Source organism: Trachemys scripta, chromosome 12 (assembly GCF_013100865.1).
Source record: "Trachemys scripta elegans isolate TJP31775 chromosome 12, CAS_Tse_1.0, whole genome shotgun sequence".
Lineage (NCBI taxonomy): Eukaryota > Metazoa > Chordata > Testudines > Emydidae > Trachemys > Trachemys scripta.
In genome coordinates this window covers 42143820-42160490 of record NC_048309.1, presented here as the reverse complement: position 1 = coordinate 42160490, position 16671 = coordinate 42143820, and the positions used below count along the sequence as shown (strand labels likewise).

Here is a 16671-nt window from a genome sequence, read left to right as displayed (position 1 = left end):
TGACGAAACCTCAGTCCCATGCTAGCTACCGCCCGCACCTCCGGAGGTTGGGTCTGGGCCATGCCCCGGGCAGTGGGGACTGAATTTGGGATCTCGGGATGGCAGAGCATGAGTCACCTTGGGTGGGTGAGACCCAGCTCTGTTAGATGAGGCTAGAGCAGGTTCCCCAGCAGGGGACAACCCCGAGCTCAAAGTCTCCTCCGAGCCGGCAGCCCATGGTTGGCTTGTCAGCTGTGGCCTTTTGAAGGCGTCTTCTTGGTGAGATGGGGGCAGGTGTTGCTGTAGGTGACAACTACCCATGACCCTGTAACCTAAAGGTGATGTCTCCCAAAGTGCACTGACCCGCAGTGGGCCGGGGGCTCCCGAATCCCCTAGGACTCCTTCCCCCTCACCGTCTCTTTCAGCCCCCCTGCCTGCCCCTCGGCTCACCGCGACCCCAGCACACCCGGTCTACGTGGTGGGAGAAGCCGTGGCTCTGACCTGCTCGATCCCTGGGGCTCCCACGCTGGCCACGGTTCAGTTCTCCAAGGATGGAGGGGAGCTGCCCTCACCTCTGCTCAGCAGCAGCCCCACACTGCAGCTCGCCCGCGTGGGCACGGGGCACGCCGGGGCCTACTCCTGTCGGTACCAGAGGAGGGAGTCCGGGAGAGAGATCTCATCCCCCCGCAGTGGGGCCGTCGCCATCTCTGTGCTGGGTGAGACCTCGTTCCCCGCAGGACCCGCAGGCAGGAGCCTCCAGCCTCCGCCACAGAGCGACTCCCTGGGCCGGGGGCATGCTGGGAACCGAGGGTGGCAGGGAAGAGGTGAAACAGATGATTGATAGGGACCATCACCATGAACAGCGCGGGGGGGTCCCTGTTGGAGGGGCTGTGGGCTGTGTGTCCCTGCTGCCCCCTGCTGGAGGGGATAGGGTGACCAGATGTCCCGATTTTATAGGGACAGTCCCGATTTTGGGGACTTTTTCTTATATAGGCGCCTATTACCCCCACCCCTATCCCAATTTTTCACACTTGTTGTCTGGTCACCCTACTTGGTATGTGTGAGAGAGAGAGACAGAGAGAGAGAGATCACAACCTACTACTGCTGTGTGTGTGTGTGTCCCTGCACCCCCTGCTGCAGGAGATGAGTCCTGCTGTGTGTGTGTGCGTGCACGCTAGAGAGAGAGAGTGAGCAAACCTACTATTTTTGTGTGTGTGTGTCCCTGTTCCCCCGCTGGAGGGGAAGAGCCCTGCCCTCTGTGTGTGTGTGTGTGTGTCCGTCCCTGCGCCCTCTGCTGGAGGGGAAGAGCCCTGACCTGTATGTGTGTCTCTGCTGCCCTGCCTGGTTTGGCTTCCCCATGTCTCATCTTGTTCCCTGTCCCTTTTCCCCATGTCACCCAGTCCCCCCAGCTGCCCCCCAGCTCTCTGTGTCCCCGTCCCATCCCGGCTACATCTCCGGCGACTCCGTCACCCTGACGTGCTCAGCTCCTGGGGGCCACACGCTGTCCAGGATCCAGTTTCTCAAGGACGGTCAGAATCTAGATTCCCAGATGCCTGGTCCTGACCCACTCAACCTCAGCCGCGCCCTCCGGCTGCCCCCCCTGGCCCCATCGCACTCCGGGGCGTACAGCTGTGGGTACTGGTTCCTGGAATCGGGGCGGGAGATCCCATCCGGGCCGAGTCACCCCGTCCGCATCCTGGTGCTGGGTGAGTGCACGTCCCTCCGGAGGGTGGCACTGGGTGGGGAGGGAGAGAAGCCGCTGACGGGGCTGATCCAGAGGGAGGCGGAGCGGGGAGTCCGGGCTGGCTGGGCCCCTTTGGAGGCAGATAGACAGCAGCAGATCTGGCAGGGTGAGGGGCTGGTGCGATCTGGGGATCAGTACCTGGGTATCTCTGCCAGATACCTGCCCTGCCCACACCAGCCGCCTCTGTGCTCCTCTGCACCCCCCGATCAGCCAACCTTCACCCCATCCATCCCGCCTTGACTGACGTAAGAACATCCCCCAGCACTGTCCACCTGCCCACCCGCCCCTTCCCAGCCTGCCCCCTACTGCCATAGCCCCATCCCACGGCCAGCTCTGATCCCTCCCCCTCCCACCCTTCAGGCTGCCTCAGCCGTGAGGTCGCAGCCCCCCCCAGAGCGCTATGGGAACCCCGCACCGCCCCCCTCTGATCCCGCTACTCCCCAGCCTCCCCCGGCTGCCGCGTGACAGACCCGTGACAGACAGCAGGAGGCTGGGTGGGGCCTGGGCAGTGGGGCTCGACCCTGGGGTCTGAATCCATCAGCTTCCACAGCCTGACCCACAGCCGGCGGTGCTGGTCTTAGGGATGCACCCAGCTCTGTGACTGGCCCAGCACGGCTGGGGGGAATGAGGGCCACCCGGGGGGGCACCTCTCACTGGTGATCTAACCGGGTGCTGCCCTGTGACACCAGGTCTGGCGCTGGCCACCCTAAGGATCTTGGGGGCACAGACTCATTGGGGGGCAAGATCCATTTCTTGACTCACCGGCCTCCCCCCACACCCCTCCCCCTGTGCCCCTGCACTCCGTCCCTCTGCACCCTGTGCCCCTGCACCCAGTCCCCCTGTGCCCCTGCACCCCAGCTCCCTACACCCCATCGTCCCATGCCCCTGCACCATGGCCCCGTGCCATGGCCCCTCGTCCACCGCATCCCAACTCCTGTCGACCCTGCACCCCTTCCCCTTCCAATCCATACACCATATGCCTGCACCCCTGCACCCTGTCCCCCATCACCCCTGCACCCCATACACCCCATCACTCCATCTCCCACCACCCTTGAACCACATCCTCCTGTGCCCCCACACCCCAAATCCAGTCACCCCTGCACCCCAAACCCTGTCCCCCGTGCCCCATCACCCTGTCCCTCTGCACCATGTCCCCCTGCTCCCCGTGCCCTGTCCCCCATTATCCATACCCCAACTGCCATCATCCCTACACTCCACTCCCGTCACCCCTGCACCCCATCACTCTTGGACCCTGTTACCCTGCATCCAGTGCATCCTTCCACCCTGTCCCCTGGCTCCCCTGCACCACATCCCCCTGAGACCAATACCCCATACCTCAGCACCCCTTCATCCTCTCCCCCATTGCCCCTGGACCTTGTCCCCCGTCCCCCTGCACCCCATCACCGCTGAACCCTAACTTCCCTGTGCCCCTACACCCCAACTCCAGTCACACCTGCATCCCTGCACCTGTTGCCCTGTACCCCCTGTGTCCCTGCACCCCATCCCTGGCTCTCTTGCACCCCATCCCCCTGCACTTCTGCACATTGAACCCCAGAGAGGCTGGGGTGAACCGTCCCCCAGCTGAGCTCCACCGAGCCCCAAGCAGGGTCTGATGGTGCCATAACCACAGCGGGGGTAGTGGGGCGGGGCCAAACAATGGCAGCCAAAGGAGGTGAGAGAACAAGGGGATGAGCACCACTGGGTGCTGAGAGATGGGGAACTGCTTTCAGAGCCACCGGAGCCCCGACTCCCCCTCAACGTCACCCCCAGCGGCAGTGGGACCTACCGGTGTGGGTACAGCACAGAGCTCCATGGGCGCCACCTCCGCTCACCCCCCAGCGAGCCAGTGCCACTGAGCGTGACTGGTACGGACACCCACAGCGCCCGTTCTACATTATAGACAGCCCTCCCCCGCCCCCTGCTGCCTTAGTGCCCATTATACAGTACAGCCGCCCCTTCCCCACCCCCACCCTCTGCTGCCCCTAGTGCCCATTATACAGTATAGCCGCCCCTTCCCTACCCCCACCCTCTGCTGTCCCCTAGTGCCCATTATACAGTATAGCCGCCCCTTCCCCACACTCAGTACTGTGCTTTCACTGTTGACTTCTCCCCTGTCCTGCTCCCCTCAGATCCCCCTCCACAGCCAGCGCTGAGTGTGGATCCCCCATCTGGAGTGGTGAGCGAAGGGCTCCCCCTGCTCATCACCTGTGCAGCCCCCGGGGACACTAGCAAGAGGAGGTTTCACTTCTACAACGATGGAGTTGAGATCGTCCCTGGGGACACAGGGTCTGAGATCAGCACCACAGAGCCCAGCACCGACTCTATGAACTTCTCTGTGCTCAGCATCCCACGAGCCGGTCCCAATAACACCGGGAAATTCAGCTGCGGGTACGAGGCAAACATAAGCGGCAGGTGGATCCCATCCCCCAGGAGCCAGGCTGTGAATATCACCGTGACAGGTGAGGCCTGTAATCACACCCTGTAATAAGCCCAGCACCCCAACACCTGCTACCCCAGGGGAGACCCTGGAGCCAAGACACAGCACATGTTGGGGGCGGGGGCGAGAGAGCCACATGCAGCCCCAGGGGTGCAGTACCTGAGCCTCACACCAGGTGGCAGCATTTCACAATGGGCGGTACCAAGAGCATCTGGCAGCCAAAAAATCCCTCCATAAAGGGGAGGGCCCAGATTGTCCCCTGCCCTGGATGGGGTCTGGAGCAGATAGTGAGTCCCCGGATGCTGCCACCTCCTTTGTTCCTGGCTGTTAACTCATCCCCTCCTTTTACCAGCCTGGTCTCTGCCCGTCCCCCTGGTGGCTGGGTGCGGTGGGGCTGCCACGGCTCTGGCTCTGCTGGTCCTCATCTGCCTCTGCAGGAAGAAGACGGCAGGTGCGTGAGGCGTAGGATGGGGAATGGGACCCAGGCATCTGGGACGGCAGCATCAGGCATTAACCCCTAGGGGGCACCGCAGCTCTCAGTGCCTGTGGGGGATGGGACCCAGGCATCAGAGACAGGAGTGTTCACACGTAGGGATCGCCTTCAGCGCTCTCAGCCCCCACAAGGAGTGACATGGGATATCAAGAGCCAGGTGCAAAGAACTGTGGGTATCTGGCGAGAACAGGACCGCCATGCAAGGAATCATGGGTAGTTGGGTACCACAGGACTCTGGTGCAAAGGACTATGGGTAACTTGGCACAGCAGACTCCTGATACAAAGGATTGTGAGTGATTTGGCTTTGGGAGGGAGGGAATACCAAAAATGGGCTGAGACCCAGCCAACTTCAGGTGGGGGACAGGACAGGGGATGGGACCCAGGCATCCAAGAAGCAGCACAGTCGCCTCATCCCTGGGGGAGCCATTTAGGTCCCAGACCTGGGGGTGGAGAAACTGGGAGGTGGGATGGGACCCAGGCATCCAGGAAGGCAGGGTGCTCCCCCTTAGGGGTCACCACAACAGGGGCAAGACAGGGAAGAGAGACTCCACGGAATCTCATTTTAATTCAATCTCTTCCCCTTCCTTCCCAGCTAGCTGCCGGCTCCCCACGTAAGTTCCTCCTCATCCTCAGGCCCCTCCATGGGGCCAGGAGAAGTTTACCCCTAAGAGGGCAAATCTGTTCCAACAGGTCCCTCAATCCTCTGGGGATAGAACCCGACCGTGCCCTCCCCCACCACTGGTAGGGCAAAATTCTCCAATTCCCCCCAACTGTCTCCTCCTGCACCTCAAAGCCCCCCTGGTGTTCACATTGGGAATAGCAGCCACCATCCCCTGGGCCCAGCTCATCCCAACAGTGCCCCCGCCTCCAGGTCGATGCCCCTATTGACACCTCCACCCCCATTTCCCTTCCAGGTCCTACTGGAAGAGCCAGGAGCTGCGCCGGTCGCGGATGAGACGGTATGTAAGGGGGCGAGGTCTGGTCTCCCTTCCCCCTCCCCCAGGGGACTGGCTGTAGGGTCACTCCCCAGCCTGGCTCACTCACACCCTCTAGGGGCGATGCCAGCACATAGCAGTTTGCACAGCCTGGATGGGGGCTGGGCATTGAGCTCAAGTGATAGGGGCTCCGGTCCATGGGTCCAGGTGGCCGGGGGGTCAATCTATTGGGGGGTACATGGCCAATAGAAAATAAGAGTGGGGATTTCTGTTGCTGGGACACTGTGAATGATAAGGGGGGGCTGAGGCACATGTGGGGCATTGAATGGCTACGTGCACCATGGGGCTGATCTCAGAGTGGAATACTGCGGGGAAGCAGGGATTGTTTGGAGGGTCGGGGAAACTGGGGTGGATCTCAGGGAAGATAGGGGATAGGGAGACCAGGCTGGGGAAGAAGGGGGTCAAATAGTGCACAGGACAGGAGGGAGGTTGGAGGGAAATCAGGGGGGAGGGTTAGGAAAAGAAAATGAAGGAATAATGAGAGAGAAAAAGGAGGAGAGGAGGAAAAGGGGGAGGGAGGAAGGAGAGAGAATGAAGGAGACAGAGAAGGACAAAGAGGATGAACAGCTAAGAAAGTAGGAGAGAAAAGAAAGTGGTGACCCAGAATCCTTTGCAGCAGCATGGGGAATTGGGGGTCATATGGGCTCACCTGTCCCCACCCCCATAGAGGACAGGGGCTCCCAGCAGCCTCCCGCCCCACCACTAACCCTCCGCTTCTGCCTTCACAGGTCGTCCGACAACTCCGGGGTCAATATGTGTGAGTAATGACTGCCCCACCCCCACTGAGGGCAGCTCCCTCACCTCCAGGCCTGGTGCCAGAGCCTCGGATGCCCATCCCATCACCGACTGGCAGTGTGTGGGGGCACTATGGGCCTCCCCTTTAAGAGGGGCATTTCTGACTGCCGTGCCCTAGCTTCGGTGGGTTACAATGCTGCCTTTCAAACAGCGAGTTTCTCCCCCACAGGCTCAGGGTACAATATCCTATGTAGCTCTAAAATGGCTCCCCATTCAAATGCCTCACACTGAGCACAGCGATCCTGAGACCTTCACTTTCGGCCGAGGCCCCAAGGTCCACAGGACCAATCACCCTCTTGTTTAATGGCTGTTTCCCCTTCTCTTCACAGGTGGTGTCGTGGCAGAGACACAGTAAGTTCCCCAATTCCAGAGGCCGATACACCCCCACCCCTCAGGGACTGGCTCTCTCCATCCCTCGCAGGGCTGTCCATGCCTGCCCACCACAACAGACTGGCCCATCCCATAAGAACCTCATTGTTTGCGATGGGCAAGAGGAACAGCCACCCCAGCCCACCATATAATCCGGGCAAATTTCCTAGGTCCCAAATTTCGAATCTATTGTCCCGTAATCTGTGATGCAACACTGCCACCTAGTGGGATGCGGCATCTTCTCCCTGAGGCCAAGCTGGTAGGAACTGTATTGAAAACAACTAGGCTTTGCAGAGTTCGGTTTTCATTTTTCTGCAATTTAAATGGATAATATCAATGGTTATTTTTAAGTGTCCCTCCCGCCCCATTTTTCCTCTTCAAATTTTCACAGTTCTAGGAAATTCTGAGCAGGGCTTAGACTCTAATTGTTTAAGGACAGGAGACATTGAGATTCAAGAAGATCAGAGCTCGCTAACCACTAAAACAAATTGCCAATGTCCCATGTTAAAATAGGCAAAGAAAATATCCTTAAAGCAAACTAATCAATTCTCAGGCAGCATTTTTCTTACTTGGCCTACTTGTAAATTTGGAACATCATCAATGGAAATATTTTTTTAAGTCCGTTTGTGTGTGTACGGCAAAGTTGACCTTTGCCAATGTTGACCAAGGAAAATCTAATGCTCCCAAGCCTACAAATGAAAGAGAGAACATGGAATGAATGAGTGAGTTTGAGAGGAGATGAATGAGAGAGAGGATGAATGGCAGACAGAATGAAAGAAGGAGATTAAATGAGCACATGAATCAATGAAGGAAGGAGGTAGAAGAGATGATTGGGAGACAGAGAAGGAAGGGGTGTGTGAAAGAGGGAACCAAAGAGAACAGAAAACTGATTATGAAAAAGAATGAATGAAAAAAAGAGGAGATGATTGAGAGAGAGAGAGACTGAATAAAGGAAGGAAGGAAGGAGAAAATGACCAAGTTTGCAAAGAATAAATGAGAAAAAAAGATGAATGAATGAATGGGAATGGATGACTGCAAAAAACAAAATCTGTAGTAACCTTGACCCAACCACTGCACCCACCTACTCTATCCCCAGTGCCATTCCCCTGATGACCCTACATCTTCCTGCCCTGGGATCAGAACCCCAGCCCTGCTCAGCAGACCCTGCGCCACCACTGATGTTTGGTTCTCTCTCTTTCAGGCCCGTGTATGTCAACATACCCTTCAGGGCTGGCACAGGTGAGTAACACTCCAAGGTGCCCCCACAGTTGACAGAGACACATACTCTGCTGGTTGGAGAAATGGAGTCTGGAACCCTGGGGCAGGGTCCATAGGCGCCGACTCCATGGGGGCTCTGGGGCTGGAGCACCCACAGGGGAAAAATTGGGGGATGCTTAGCACCCACCTGCAGCCCCCTTCCCCAGTTCACCTTCGCCTCCACTCTGCGTCCACCTCATCCCCTCAGTGGGCCATGGGCCTGCTTTTTCCCCCTAGCTCCCAGCGCTTGTGCCGCGAAACAGCTGTTTCACATCATTGGGGGGAGGGGGAATGTGGCACGCTTGGGGAAGAGGCAAAACCGGGGCGGGGATTTGGGGAAGGGGTCCAATAGGGGCAGGGAGGGGGTGGAGTTGGGGCGGGCACTTTGGGGAAGGGGTTGGAATGGGGGCGGTATGGGGCAGGGCCAGGGGTGGGGTTTGTGAGCACACACTGGCGCCGGAGAAAGTTGGCGCCTATGGCGGGGTCTGTGGAGCACTTACCCTTTAAAAGGGAAATTTCTGACTGCCACACTCTGCCTTCCTTGTGGGTAACTCTAATGTTAGGTTGCCTCCTAGCAGTTAAAGATGGGAACCACAGCACAGAGGAGATATTCGCCCTCTGGGCTCCTCTGGGAGATCAGGCCGCAGGGCAGGGGGATGATCTGTTGTGTGATTAGCTCTGCAGCAATGGAGCCGTGATGGGCAGGTCCAGCCAGTGACCCACAACCAGCCAGCATGGTCCAACAAGCCTGTAGTGGGTCGAAATCCCCAGGAAAGGGGCAAGAGAGAAGAGGATGCAGATGCCAGGGTAGAGCGGAACTCCTCGGTAAGATCCGGAGAACGCGCCCCTCCTCTGAGCCTCACATCCTGCTCCCTGCAGTACAGCGACCCCCAGCTCCGTCCTGGAACATTGGGGTCAGCAAAGACTTCATGGGGAGAGCGCCCCCTATTTCACCTCCAAACTGCTCCTTGCAACACAGCTCCACCTGTCACTGCATAGCGGTCAGGAGGGGAGAGACCCCCCTTCTGAGCCTCCCATACTGCTCCCCACAGCACAATGCCCCCTAGTGCCACACTGAGGCATTGGGATCAGCACAGACTGCAGGGGGAGAGATCCCCTAGTACAATCCCCCATACCACGGCCTACAGCAGAGCACCCCCTAGAGTCACACCGGGGCATTGTGATCTGCACTGAGCAGAGAGTGCCCCCTACTGAGCCTCCCTCCCTGCTTCCTGTAGCACAGACCCCCACCCCCGCTGACATGAGGCCCTGTCTTTTCTGTCCTAGGCGAGCAATACCGTCTATTCCACGCTGACTCCCCCTAGCTCCAGGGCCCAGCAGAGAGGAGAAAAGTACATCTCGGAGGATGAGGTGTACAGCGAAATCCCCTAGTGATCACAGCCTCTGCCACCGCCCCATCGCCGTCCCACCCCACGCTGAGAACACCTCGCACAATGCCCCATCCCCCCAACCTTCCCTTCCCTGCAAACCCGCTAATGGCCACAAACTTCTTCCTGGTGTACTATGAATGTAAGGGAGTGGGGGGCTGGCAGCCAGGACTCCTGGGTCCTATTGCAGCTCTAGGAGGAGATTGGGGTTAATGGGTTAGAGCAGGGGGTGGGGCTGGGAGCCAGGCTCTGTGAAGGGAGTAGGTTAGAGCAGGGAGAGCAGTAATTCCTAACACTTGGGTTATTTTCAGCATACAGGTTAGAGGAGGGAGTTTGGGTTTTAATCTGTCAAAGACAAGAGTTTGCAGAATTATTTGAAATAGTCCAGAAGGGCCCCTACCCCTACATCTGTTCCAATGAACATTGCGCCCTTTTGTTGTGGGAAACCTTCTCTTACAATGGGACCCCCTGGATATTATTACTCCTGTTCCTTTGCCGTGGAGTTCTGGGTCTGTGTTTTCAAAAATCCTTTAAACAAAATGAAATCACATTGGTTTTCATTAGGGGTTAGATAGGGGACTGGCCTCGACACACACAGATCTCATCCCCTCCAGTAGGGGGCAGAAGGGAGGGACACACATACACACACAGACACACAGCTGGGATACATTAATCAAACCACTGAAATGCAGCCAGCTCTGGGGTGAGGACTGACCACTCTTTAACACAGTTAGCGCTACCCCTCCAAAGGGATCTTCACCCGGGGCTGAAATGCAGCCACTTCTGGGGGATGGATTGACAGCAGTTTAGCAGCATCAGAGCAAATACTGCAGAAGGGCATCTCTCCCCCAGCACCAAAATGTAACCACTTCTAGGGTTGACCATGGCAGCTCTTGAAGAGCTGTTCGGGAGATGGGGTTGTGACGTTCCCCTGGTGTTATCTAGACCGGTGATGTGCTAGGTCACTCCAATCCCTGACTCTGGGATCCAGCCTTACCCTGCTCTGCTGTGAGAACCCCCACTCCTGGGCTGTTCACGCACAGCCTCTGGCATGGAAGCTGCTCCTTGGATTGTGCAACCGAATGACACTAGCCAATATCTCCGGTCCCAATCACAACCCTAGGAACCTCCGTCTTTCAGTGTCCAGTTATGCCCACTGGAGGCTGCAAGCCTATATGAGTTCGTCAATTTAGCAAAGAAATGTATGTGTACCAGGCTTGTTATCCAAGGGGAATCTCTGACACGCTTCAAACCAAGTGCAATGTTTCATTTAGAATAAACAGATTTATTAACTACAAAGATAGATTCTAAGTGATTATCAGTCAAAACAGAACAAGTAGGATTTGGTCAAATTAAATAAATAAATTAAATAAAAGCAAAACACATTCTAAGCTGATCTTAACACTTTCAGTGCCCTTAGAAACTTAGAGGCCTCTCATCACAGGCTCACTGGTTGCCTTTCAGCCAGGCTCTCCCCTTTGATCAGCACTTCAGCCTCTTGGTGCCGGCGGTGTCTGTAGATGGTAGTGGAAGAGAGAGGAAGAGCACGTCTCCCCCTTTTATCATGCCTTTTCTTCCCTTTTGGCTTTGTCCTCCCTTCAGAATCAGGAGAACATTACCTCATGTCACAAAGTGTGGGGGAGTCAGGGCCCTGCATCCCTCTTCCTGCGATTCACCGTGACTCTCAGCCAGCCAGTAAAACAGAAGGTTTATTAGATGACAGTCCCAAGCAGAGCTTGTAGATACAACCAGGACCCCTCAGTCAAGTCCTTCTGAGGGGCAGGGAGCTAAGACCCTAGCTTTGGGGTTCCCTGCGGTTCACTACCCAGCCCAAAACTGAAAGCAAAACCCCCTCTAGCTGTTTCTCTCCCCCTTCCCCCAGCTCCTCCCCTCCCTTTGTCCAGTTTCCCGGGCAAAGGTGTCACCTGGCCCCACCCCCCTCCTGGCTCAGGTTACAGGCTCAGGTAACCCTCAAGTAAAATCATCCTCTGCTCTCCCATCCCCAATACAGACAGTCCCAGTAAAACTAGATGACATTCCCTGGTCAATCCGCCCTGCTCCCTACTGTGTCACATCTCTCCCCCCTTCGAGACTGAACTGAGTGGGGTCACTCTGACCATTGACCTGGGGAAGTTCAGGGCCCCGTCTCCGGGACAATGCGTCCACTATTATGTTGGTACTTCCCTTCACATGGACCACGTCCATGTCATAATCTTGCAGGAGCAGGCTCCACCTCAGGAGCTTGGCGTTGCCTCCTTTCATCTGGTGCAGCCAGGTCAGGAGAGAGTGATCAGTGTACACAGTGAAGTGTCGCCCAAAGAGATATGGCTCTAGTTTCTTAAGGACCCACACCATGGCCAGGCATTCCTTCTCAATGGCCACGTAGTTTTGCTCCCGGGATAGCAACCTCTTGCTCAGGTACACGATCGTGTGTCTCTCCCCCTTTTCATCATGCTGCATTAACACCGCCCCCAGTCCTGTGTGTGAGGCATCGGTGAACACCATAAAGGGCTTGTCACAGTCTGGTTTTGCCAGAACTGGGCCACTGACCAGAGCATTCTTCAGCATACAGAGATCCCACTGGCACTCCTTGGTCCAGACCACCTTGTCTGTCTTCCCCTTCTTGCACATCTCAGTGATGGGGCGGCTATGGAGCTAAAGTGGGGCACAAATCTTCGATAGTACCCCGCCATCCCAATAAAGGCTTGGACCTGCTTTTTGGAGCGGACCAGTCTCTGATCACTTCCACTTTGGCTGGTTCCGGCTTTAGGCAGCTGCTCCCCACCTGGTGGCCGAGGTAGGATACTTCAGCCATCCCCACCTTGCACTTCTCAGCTTTTATGGTCAGCCCAGCCTCCTGGAGTCAGTCCAGCACTGGTTTAACCTGGGACACATGGTCCTCCCAGGTCTGGCTAAAGACACAGATGTCGTCAATATACGCCACGGCGAAATTCTCCATCCCCCTCAGTAGCTGATCCACCAGGTGCTGGAAGGTAGCAGGCGCCCCCTTGAGGCCAAAAGGCAGGGCCAGGAACTCATAGAGCCCCAGAGGGGTGATAAATGCCGATTTCATCCTGGCATCTGCATCCAGTGGCACTTGCCATTGGCCCTTTGTAAGATCCATGGTGGTAAGGTACCGAGCTCTTCCCAGTTTGTCTAGGAGATCGTCAGGCCTGGGCATGGGGTAGGCATTGGATACAGTGATGGCATTGAGCTTCCGATAGTCCACACAGAACTGGATCAACCCGTCCTTTTGGGGGACCAGCACCACAGGTGAGGCCCAAGGGCTGGAAGATGGCAGGATCACCCCCAAAGCCAGCATGTCATTGACCTCTCTTTCCAGGTCCTGAGCAGTTTTCCCTGTGATTCAGAAGGGGGGCATCTGATAGGAGGATGCGATCCTGTCTCCACCCGGTGGACAGTCAGATTAGTGCATCCAGGCTGGCTGGAAAACGGCAATTGATACAAACACAGCACCCCTCTGATCTCAGCTTGCTAGGAAGAGGTTAGCCGATCAGAGAAGGGAATTGTTTCCAGGGGGAAACTAGCTCTTGTCCCAGGGAATAGATCTACTAAAGGGTCATCTTCCTGCTCCTCCCAATGTCCACACACGGCCAACACCACATTCCCCCTGTCATAATATGACTTCATCATATTCACATGGTACATCCGGTGGTGGTGGGCCCGGTTCGACAGCTCCACCACATAGTTTACCTCATTTAGTTGCTCGACAACCTTGAAAGGACCTTCCCAGGCAGCCTGTAGTTTGTTTTTTCTCATGGGGATGAGAACCATCACCTGATCCCTGGTGGTGTAGGCGCGGGCCCGTGCCGTGCGGTCGTACCAGACCCTCTGCTTTCTCTGGGCTCTGGCCAGATTCTCCCTGGCCAGGCCCATGAGCCCAGCAAGTCTTTCCTGGAAGGTCAGGACATACTCCACCACCAACTCTCCATCGGGAGTGGCCTTCCTCTCCCATTCATCTCTCATCAGGTCTAGGGGGCCCCTTACCCTCCTGCCGTATAACAGTTCAAAAGGCGAGAACCGGTAGACCCCTGGGTACTTCCTGTATGCGAACAGCAGGTGAGGTAAGTACTTGTCCCAATCCTGCAGGTGCTGGTTCATAAATGTTTTTAGCATCATTTTTAGCATTCCGTTAAACCTCTCCACCAGCCCGTTGTATTGGGGGTGATACGCTGAGGCCCAGTTGTGCCGGACCCCACATTTCTCCCACATGCACCGGAGTAGGGCCGACATGAAGTTGGACCTTTGGTCTGTTAAGACTTCCTTGGGGAACCCCATGTGACAATGCGGTTCTGGCGGAACCCCACTGAGAGTGCCAACTCAGGACAAATTGCTAAAACAGGGCGGTTACAGACCAAGGCTGGGGTTTTTCCACCACTAAGGCAAACCAAACCAGCCAGACTAGGAGGACTTCGGTCTCACCCCCTGGCTAACCGCAAGTCTCACAAGCAATCTCCTTAGACATTTCAGTTTTCCAGTATTACCACCAGTGCCACACGTTATGGGGACAAATGGTTATGAAAACCAATACCCCAGTAAAAGAAAAAAGTTCTCCTGATCCCAAAGGACCAAGCCCCAGACCCAGGTCAATATACAAGTCAGATCTTACCCACAAATCACGCTGCTGCCAATCCCTTAGAATCTAAAATCTAAAGGTTTATTCATAAAAGGAAAAAGATAGAGATGAAAGTTAGAATTGGTTAAATGGAATCAATTACATACAGTAATGGCAAAGTTCTTGGTTCAGGCTTGCAGCAGCGATGGAATAAACTGCAGGTTCAAATCAAGTCTCTGGAATACATCCCCAGCTGGGATGGGTCCTCAGTCCTTTGTTCAGAGCTTCAGTTTGTAGCAAAATTCCTCCAGAGGTAAGAAGCAGGATTGAAGACAAGATGGAGATGAGGCATCAGCCTTATATAGTCTTTTCCAGGTGTAAGAACACCTCTTTGTTCTTACTGTGGAAAATTACAGCAAAATGGAGTCTGGAGTCACATGGGCCAGTCCCTGCATACTTTGCTGAGTTACAAGGCGTATCTGCCTTCTCTCAATGGGTCCATTGTATAGCTGATGGTCCTTAATGGGCCATCAAGCAGGCCAGGCAGAGCTAATCTCAGCTTGTCTGGGATGTCACCCAGAAGCATAGCATAAGTTTGCCATACAGACAGTATAGAGCCAATATTCATAACTTCAACTACAAAACTGATACACACATATAGACAGCATACTCATAACCAGTAAACCATAACCTTGTCCTAGACACCCCATTTGACCCCCTTTATACAAGATTTGGGTGCCACTACAGGACCTTGGTTGCAACAATGATTTATACGGTCCCAGTTTATGTCAATAACGTCACACCCCCAACACAAAATTGATGCAGGAAGGGATGACACAAACATCACTGACTGCATCCCAAGAGCTCCCCATCCTGGGTTCTGTCTCACTACAGCTAGTATTGGGGTAGGAGCCATACCAGTGTATAACAGAAATGGTTTATCAAAATCATGTTCAACCACATGATTAAACCTCTTTACAACCTCAAGGTAAAACTTAGTTAGAACAATAGTGGATTGGATCTGCTCTGGCAGCATGGTTCCTGTATGTGTCATGTGACCTTGCCAAGAGCTAAAGAAAACAGCTACTCTATTCATACAAGCTCGGGCAAATGTTTGGAACCCCATTAACATCGAATAACTGCAGATATTAATGTTCTTCATAGTACAGGAATCTTGGCATTTAGCCATGAAAGCAATATGGTAGTGTGCCTCAGTCTTCCTTTTCATACAGCACATTAGGTCTGGAATGTCTTTTCCCCTGTGAAAAGTTTGTATATTGTTTATAGGCATGAACTGTGAAATATCAGTGTAACAAGGCCTTTTAACATAACGTGTGTTTTTATGTATTTCTTTTAACATGTTCAAGGGATTCTCCAAAAGATTAGACACGTTGTACATTTTTACAGTTTGTGGCAATAGCAACACATTCATTACAAAATTTAGCAATAACAACAAGTTCATTGCAAGTGTCCATCTACAATCATGTTTGTCATGCCACACCTTTGGCTCAATACCATTGGAGTTTGGGCATTTTAGGGTTAACCTGTGGCTTCCCTTTGCAAAATTCAGTGTTCTCTTTCCTCCTTGTCCTGCAGGATTAAACCCTGACTTCTCTTGCTCAACAGAATTCACTGGCTGATGGGGTGGGCCCTCTGTGCTAACAGCTATTAGCAAGTCCTCCCTTTCCCAGCCAGGCAAGTAATTTGCACTACCCCAGACCAGAGCCAGTCCACCAGTTTTCATATCCTTAACTGCTATCATCTCCAAGGCTGGACTCTGTCTTAAAGAGATACCACACAAATCCAAAGAGTCTGCAGGTGAGAGTTTGCTTGCTCTCCCCCGCATCCTCAAGCATTTAGCCATAAAACTGCTCTGCTCTGACACATCAGTAACCAAATCTGTCCTCAAACTTTGAAGCATAAACTGCTCATTTAAAGAATCAGAATGGAGACATTTCTGTCCCAACACCCTTGTCTCCCCAATAAGTTGGCCCCACACAGCCACTTGGTTATAGGGCTGCCTCAATTCCTTAACAACTTTTACTTCCTCTGAGACCCTCTCAAAGCTACCCACACTGGATCTTTTAAAAGGAAAGTCAGTGGATCCATTCACAACAGACAATTTTTGGCTGCTAGGAACTGAAACTTCCTTGATTAAATCACTCTCACACCCTTCAGTTGCAGGGAACTGCTTGCACCAAGTACCATGAGGATTCCTTTCCCCAGGAGCTTTTCTAAGCAGCAATTCACCCCTCACAGAAATTCTGCCCTTACCCTCTTCACCTAGGGCTTGCTCTAAAGGCACACTTTCCTGAGCAACAACAGACTCTGTCTGGATCTTACTTACATTCCGGATCACCTTTGGCCCATCAGGCAGATCTCTACACAATCCCCTTTCAGGCAAACCCATAGACTTCCTAGATAAAAGGTTAGAAATATTTCCCTTCTCTTTGCCACACACAAGCTTAGGAATTTTTTCCTTTTTGCTACAAGTTGTTAAACTGTCCGTAGGTACCACAACCAAATTACCTTTCCGCTCTCCTTGTGCCCTGGCTAGGGTATCACCCTGATTAGACAGAGTTGCTACACCCTTCTTCAACCACACATGAGCAACAGGCAAAATACAAGCACCAGAATT

The 16671-nt window shown here is 54.4% G+C and overlaps 1 protein-coding gene across 1 annotated transcript in view; it reads left to right on the top strand.

The window, feature by feature from the left end:
* Positions 1 to 10436, top strand: part of LOC117885526 (immunoglobulin superfamily member 1-like) — a 29053-nt gene extending 18617 nt beyond the window's left edge. Inside the window, exons 10-16 of the mRNA XM_034786798.1 lie at positions 5246 to 5264; positions 5568 to 5612; positions 6377 to 6405; positions 6773 to 6794; positions 8014 to 8051; positions 8746 to 8894; positions 9357 to 10436. Coding sequence (XP_034642689.1) covers positions 5246 to 5264; positions 5568 to 5612; positions 6377 to 6405; positions 6773 to 6794; positions 8014 to 8051; positions 8746 to 8894; positions 9357 to 9461 — 407 coding nt within the window. The 3' untranslated portion in view covers positions 9462 to 10436. The remainder of the gene's footprint in view (positions 1 to 5245; positions 5265 to 5567; positions 5613 to 6376; positions 6406 to 6772; positions 6795 to 8013; positions 8052 to 8745; positions 8895 to 9356) is intronic.
* The last annotated feature ends 6235 nt before the right edge of the window (positions 10437 to 16671 follow it).